Here is a 7417-nt window from a genome sequence, read left to right as displayed (position 1 = left end):
CGTTGAGGTATATTTTGACGCCATATCAGATCCTATGAGCGATAACGAGTGGTCCAATCGGTATCGCAAAGGCAACACCTAGTAACAGAATAGAGGGCAAAACCAGAGTTTTTGTACATTGTCATACATGGTAAGTCACCGGATATCGCTGTAGTGACCAATTTATATACGAACGCGCAACATTATCATACGAACACTCGTAACGCAGTTACGAAATCCCACCCCTCAGTATACTATGCAACGACGCACATATGGTTTCATCAAACCTGTACCTACATTAATATTAATAGCTCTCAGTACACATCATTCTTTCTGACTTGGCAGTTGTCTTATTTTCCGCTGTCAAAATTCGTTTACCAAAGTTAGGAAGCAAGTGCCAAACCTTGCCACCGTCTCAGTTTCTTCGGTCTTTGTTTATGCGTCCCACAGCCTTGTTTCCACCCGGCGTCGGCACCATCGTTGACTGAGATACTGAATAAAAGTCGAATAAGCGCTGAAAACTGACAACAGCGTAAATGTTCGATTACTTCAATTATGTCCTCTTTTCCACATGCGTCGAATGGGCCTATGAATATATACGGGAAGTCAAGCACGAAGTTTTCCAAGTACATTACGCCATTATTTCTCAACGCACACCTGTGTGTGCGCGCGTGCGCGCACACACACATAAACAGGGACGCTTGTACAGCAGTGCTAATCCAGAACCGAGCTAATGTACCGCAAACTGTATTTGTTATACTGTTTTTACATACGAGTGCGCCAATAGTAATATTTAATGTATAATCGAATACGAATCGGATGTAGGTGACATCAAATCCAAGACGAGTTCTTGTCGAATAAATATAGACTTCCTTCAATACGGTGCTGGAGCTTCGCAAGATTTAAATGGAAACATTCATTGACGCCAACAGCTATGCACTGAAATAAGCTCCTATACAGCAGTGAGTATATGGTATTCAGTGTGCTGTATATATAATCGCCACCTGTTAAACAAAAGTCAGGCATTAAAATTAAACAAAATACTAAGCAAAATAGCAGCTTCAACAGAGTACCACCGAGAGCATGGTCAAAAAAGCTTCGCGATAGCAATCGATATATATATATATATATATATATTAATGATGGTATCAGATTGTAGGCACATGAGCATCGATTTTACACGAGTATTAACCAGCAACATCGCCCGAGACAAATACTGTGTCCACAGTGGTATAAAGCTATGCGCCATAGATTAGGTATATGGTTCAAGTATGCAAACGAGAACAAGGTCTCCTCGCTGTACTCCCCCCCCCCCCCTTTTTTTTTTTTTTGGTGTGCTTGCTCGTGGAAGCTGATTATTCGAAACTTACTCGATAAATATTGGGTGTTTCAAATATTACCATTCGATTCGAGCACCAAAACTAATAGAAATTTATTCGATTCGTTACTCGAAGTTTTTTTTTTTTTTTTTTAATAGTTCTACACCCCTACCGTTGCATATGCCACAAGGACTGTTATATGCCGGTACAAAAATTTCCTCCAGTGGCAGAAGGACATATAACGTAAAAGAGGCGTGATGCACGAGTCAGCTAGAGACAGATTCATAATGTCACAGATAATCATTTCGACAAATCCTGCAAAAGAAACAGCGCACATACGATCCAACGTTCACGTCCAGAGCAATGCCACTACTTATTTTGAAAACAACTCCTGCATTGACGCTGTCACATGCCTGGTTCATAATTCGCGCGTAATGAAGCAGTAAACTGTCTCAATAATGCTGCGTGCTGTTAAAAACTCGTTTATACGCACACTTGAAGACAGTGACAACTGCCACTTGCATTTGAAATGAGAATGGTATTTCTTCATTAGCAATGACTCAGACACACTGCGACGCCACCCTAGCCTTCGACGACTTATAAACGCACGGCCATGGTAGTGTCGCAACTGAGTGATCATGATACTAGCTCCGTCAAAGGTAGACGGAGCTGGTGTCACTGGTCGTGCCCCCTGCCTACCCACATTGCCACTTGTGCCCGTCGCGCTGGCAGTGTCACATTTGTCACATTCGATGCATGCAATGAAAGTTGACATCAGAAAGTTTTACGTTAGGCTTCCTCCTTGCCCTCAGCGACCAAAAAGCTTTCTTTTTTCTCGCTCTTTCTTTATCTAAGGATGCGACGAATGGAGAAAATATTTAAAAACACACACACACACATCGCGAGAAGGTTGACGATCTGAACAGTGGTAACAAGGAGAAAGAAATCACAGCGAGTAATTTGAGAGCACCAACGGCACGCCTCACTCGCTACCAGGTGCAGCGGCAGTTGGTAGTGTCTCCAAATCAGCACGTCGCGTCCCTCGCGGTTCACGGCGAAAAAGAGACGCGCATCCGACCTGGCATCGGGGGCTTCGCGAGCCGGCCGATAGATGGCGGCAGACGCGGCAGTTTCTGGCCATGCGTTGGTGGCGCCCTTTCTTGCGCCCTCCGCACGGGGAAGGCCGGCTCGAGGGACGGTCCCCCGCCGCGCCGTCCCCCCGCCAGCGAAGCCCCTCCCCGTCCGGCCCCCCACCGGAACTCGCCGGCCAGAGCAGAGCGGATCGACCGCGCGAGCCAAGCTGTCGCTGCTGCCTCCCCGCACCGACCGACGACCGTGCAGCGGCTGCCGCGCGCGTGCGTGTCTACGACGATGTCGACCCAGTTGGCTCCGGTGCCGCCGTTCTGAGCCGCCGCCCCCCACACCGTCCACCCCACCCTTGCCAGGGGATCCTCCGTGCACACGTCGTCCGCCCGAAGAGCGTCGCCGCGCGAGAGAGTGCCTTGCTGGACGTGCGCGCCTGTGCTTCGGCTTCGATGCCGGCGGGCTGAGTGGCAACAAGCCGGCAGCCAGGCATGGTGTCACCGCCGGAGACCATGATGCCTACAGCGGCCCCCAACAAGCCCAAGCTCGGCTTCTCCATCGAGTCGATCGTCGGCAAGGATGCGGTCGACGAGCGGCGAGCGGACGTCGCCGCCACCGCTCACCACCACCACCACCTACCGGACTCGGACTCTCTGGCGGCCTCGGGTCCGCCGGACTCGCCCCGGCCCCCCGCCGTGCCGCCGGTCTCCGGAGGCGGCGTCGCCGTGCCCATGGCCACGTTTCCGCCTCTGGCGGCCGCGTACGCCGCGATGGTCGCCGAACACCACCATCACCAGCAGCAGCAGCAGCAGCACCATCAGCTGTCCCGCGGCCCACCGCCATACCTGGGCTCGGCGTCGGCGCTCCAGCACCACCACCCTCCGCCACCCACCGCGCTGGGACACCTGGTGGGACCCGGTGGGCCCTTCATGGTGTCCCGGGACCCGCAGCCCCTCTACCCCTGGTTGCTGGCGGCCAGGCATTCGAGGCTCTTTGCGCACCGATTCGGAGGTGAGTAATCGGCATTGACCGAGCCGGGTCGAGTCGTTTATATACCCAAAGGAACACCACAAACCGTTCGCGATCGTTGAAAGACAAAAGAAAAAAAAATATCATAGAAAATATTCATGTAGCGAGCCGTATACTGTAGCATCTGCAGTCCAATACCAAACGCGTCTGGCGCACTGTCCTCACGCGTCGACGCGTCTGGTATAGTCTTCTACTCAGAGCGTTACACACGTTCATTAACGTATATAGCTGTTTCTTTCGCAGAAGCATATTCCTCGCACGCCTTGGTACCTCTAGTTCCTCTTTTCTTATTCGCCTTATTCTGTGAGATCATTTCGTGCCAGCGTATACAATCTACATGTGAACTGCATGATCACGTCTTGCCACAGGATCGATGCACTATATATATGCCACGCATGCGGACGCCGGTGTTTTGCTCATTTCCTACCGCCTTCTTTTTGAAGTGTTGCAAACCCACACACTAGCAATGGCTCTTGAATTCAGAGCGCTCGGGCGTTGCAACATACAGGTGCGTGTTTCTTCAACGGCATTCGCAGCGAAACGAAAACCCTAACAGAAAAGAGCTATTCATTGCTTAATGCCTGCTTCTCCTGAATACGTATCAACACTATTTCACAAAATTCTATTTCAATACTGGGTGGTGCACCAGCAAACACTTTTGGGACAGGTTTTTTTTTTTTCCCCTATTTTTTTTTTTTTTTTCCTGATTTGATAAGCTGTTAGTGAGATCACCGTATACGTACAGTCTGTAACGCCGAACCGTTGTGATTCCCATAATTCCTATAGCGTCTTCTTTCTGGGTGTTCCTTATTTCGTGATACCATACTACATTTTCTGTTCGTTGCTTTAGCAGCGAAAAACCAAGGCAAGGCTCGGAGCTCAAAGTCGGGCGTTAAATTCACTTTGTTCTGCAGACTTTCGCGCTTTTCCTTTCGTTATTATTTTTCCTTACGTGCAGTTTGATCCCTCGTGTTCTTTATACACCGCTTCAGAGCGAAGCAACGCTTGTACACCGACGCTCGCTTTGTAGTTCACGGTCGTGACGACAGACGCACTGTCAGCTGCCTGTACACGTTGTAGGTAGATGTAGGCTGCCGCCGACAAGCCTGCATCTCCCTACACGGGGCTCATGTGCGCCTCGCATGGCGCGATGCATGGTTGCGCGAAATCTGTTGAATAGCCATAGCGAAAACTTGAACTGCTGATCGCCGTTCTGGCAGTGTTAAATGTTTCGCATATATAGAAAGCGAGACGCAATACGAAGTAGTATATATATATATATATATATATATATATATATATATATATATATATATGTCAGGCGTACGATAAGGGTGGAAGTTTATTGGTATACATAGCTGCCGAAAGTGTGGACGTCACCTATACGTGGAGGACCATAACCTTTATTCACAGAAAAATAAAAGATATTAAGAAGTAACAGACAGACAAACGAGTATACGAAAGTATATAAACCTACGTCAGATTAAATTAAACGTTTTGAACTGATGATATGTACAGTATGTGTATACGTCGCACTATTTGTAGCGTGTCAAAGCGAATGTGTACTGCGTGCATTCTTTCGCCGATTCGATACAGCTACAGGTGAACACAGCCGCCGTCATATATGGCGGCAGGCGGCAAAAGTTAACCGAACCAGAGAAATTCGCTTATGTTTTGCCGGCAGCACATAACTATAGCCGTTTTGGATGTGTCGACCACAACCTGAACGAATCAGCACACCTGCAGCCAGCCTATAAAAAATCATTGTGCGGAAAAACAACAACAAAAAAGATCTAACATACATGTTATGTACTGATGTAACACATGTCGTATACACATATGGGTTACAAGACATGATCTTGACTGTTTGACACTTTTTCTTTGTTTTCCAATACCATCTCAACCGTCTGCTTAGCTGTGTATACTTTCGTTACGACAAACACTCGAAAGCGTAGTCAGACCCGTGAGATCGAGCACCCGCAAGTGCAAGCCGTTGTAAAGTGCGCCTGCATGTACAAAATATCGCGGCTTGTATCTTTTCCTCTCACGAGTTGAGCACTTCACTAAGCACGCGGCGGAAATCAATCAACCTCTGTATATTATAGCGTAACCGCTCTGGTTTACATCCCCGACCAGATAACAGCGACTACGACTATTTATTACGCGCGCCTTCATTTCGGTGAACACAATGTAGGTTGGCAACATGGCTAAGCAGGCAAACAGCATCCAGAGATACTATCTATCCCTGGATAGATACTATTCACGGATAGATATTATGCCTGGATATGTATATAGAGAGTATCACCTCGCCTTCGAGAAATTTCTTCGGCTTCACACTTGCTTTAGTTCCGTCTATATAGCCTCCCGCAAATGTCATCCCAAGAGGCGAATCGAGGTTGTTTGGGTCTATACGAATCTCGGTCGCCTTCACTCCATGGCTTATCAACCTGAGAAATGCCACTACATCGCCGTGTTGTGGTCGCCGAGTTCCAATTTCGCATCCTTTGTTTTGCAGCCCCTATTAACGCAGCCGCTTGTTTTTCTCCGCGAAATCGTCGTCGGCAAATGTTTACGGCGCCTCATTCCTGCACGTGCAGCAGCATGGTACACAAGCCCTGTCGTGCACATCGCGGCGAAGTTCTTTTTTCGCCGCATTCTCCCACGCAGCAATCACGCCTCGCGAAGCGACGGTGCGACTCGCAACCTTGTTGAGCGGACGCGTTGCGTTGTCCGTGCACCCTGCAGTGAGCGGTGTATTGTTATTCCGTCCGTTATATACCAAGCGATGTGGCTTTGTACGCGCGAAGCATGTGCCGACTCGGGTTACATATAGTATATATAGCTCTATATATTGTGGCTTTCGCCGGTGGCGAGGGTTTGCTCTGCGGAAACTGCTGGATGTTCAAGTTTTCGGGAACGTTGTATCACTACTTCAGCGGACGCATTGTGGCCTACGTGCAGAGTCTGTGATATCTTAGAATTCGTGTGGCGGAATCAGGAAAAGGAACTCAGCAGGTTTTTAAATATACCCAGTCGGCATTGCACTTTTCGCGTGCATTTGCATGCGTCATATATATATATATATATATATATATATATATATATATATATATATTCTTTCGCACTGTCCTGCAGTAGTCAGCAGACCTCTAGCAACATTCGTGCGACCATCTGACAGGTCATGACCTGTCAGATTGTCGCACGAATGTTCCTAGAGGTGTGCGTATTGTACTGAACCAGTTGTGGTGGTTTAATGAACTATTTCACCCCGTATTTATTCAACAAGGCATTCCTTCCCGCTCCTATATGTTCGTTCTCAATTACGCGTCACTGATTCTCCCTGCTGCGAAGCGGAGGGAGATTTCATCACATGACTTCTGGCTTGACAGTTGTGCATTGAGACAACATGCGCAAAAGGCGCAGGCGTTACCGCCTGAGCCTTGTGTATACACCGCACTACAGGAGGCAAATGACAGCTGTACAAAGTCGGCTAAAATAGCTATACGTCTTGCGTAGCAACGACCTTATTCGTTACTTTCAAAGATGACTCGCGTCGGGCTAAACGCCTTCATACAGAGAATGGTGCGTGTTCGGTCATCCTATATATCGCCTGTCACTGAGGGTTGTGTACGACCTCAGGTGGGCATGATGCGAGAAATTACGTTCCTGTAATGTTTACCGGGGATTTCAGCCATGTCTCCCCGCAACCGGCTTGGTTGCTGCCATCAACAGCATATTGTATATAGTATATATGATGCGTCAGCAGCTATTCAATGGCAAAAATAAAAGGAAGTTTAAGCGCCTGCTCTTACGTTTGATCACACCAGAGTGCGACGTATATAGCACAATCGCGGCGAAGCCGGTTTCTAAAGACGAGGTGCTCGCTAAGCCGCGTGACGGAATCGGAATCAAGCCACAAACGCTGCCAAATGTGGGCGCACAAGGACACGTTGCAGTCGATTTTGGCGTGCATGCTCGTGTTCCAGTTTATGATGATGATGCATTAT

At 48.3% G+C, this 7417-nt stretch overlaps 1 protein-coding gene across 1 annotated transcript in view; it reads left to right on the top strand.

Annotated features, from left to right (window-relative positions):
- The first annotated feature begins 2497 nt into the window (after positions 1-2497).
- The window catches only part of LOC119437718 (homeobox protein EMX2), a 92020-nt gene continuing 87100 nt past the window's right edge, over positions 2498-7417 (top strand). The window contains exon 1 of the mRNA XM_037704692.2: positions 2498-3392. Within this exon, the coding sequence (XP_037560620.1) occupies positions 2873-3392 (520 nt within the window). The 5' untranslated portion in view covers positions 2498-2872. The remainder of the gene's footprint in view (positions 3393-7417) is intronic.

This window comes from Dermacentor silvarum, chromosome 1, assembly GCF_013339745.2.
Source record: "Dermacentor silvarum isolate Dsil-2018 chromosome 1, BIME_Dsil_1.4, whole genome shotgun sequence".
NCBI classification, from domain to species: Eukaryota; Metazoa; Arthropoda; class Arachnida; order Ixodida; family Ixodidae; genus Dermacentor; species Dermacentor silvarum.
The sequence above is the reverse complement of the archived record's forward strand: the minus strand, read 5'-3'. Positions and strand labels throughout refer to the sequence as shown.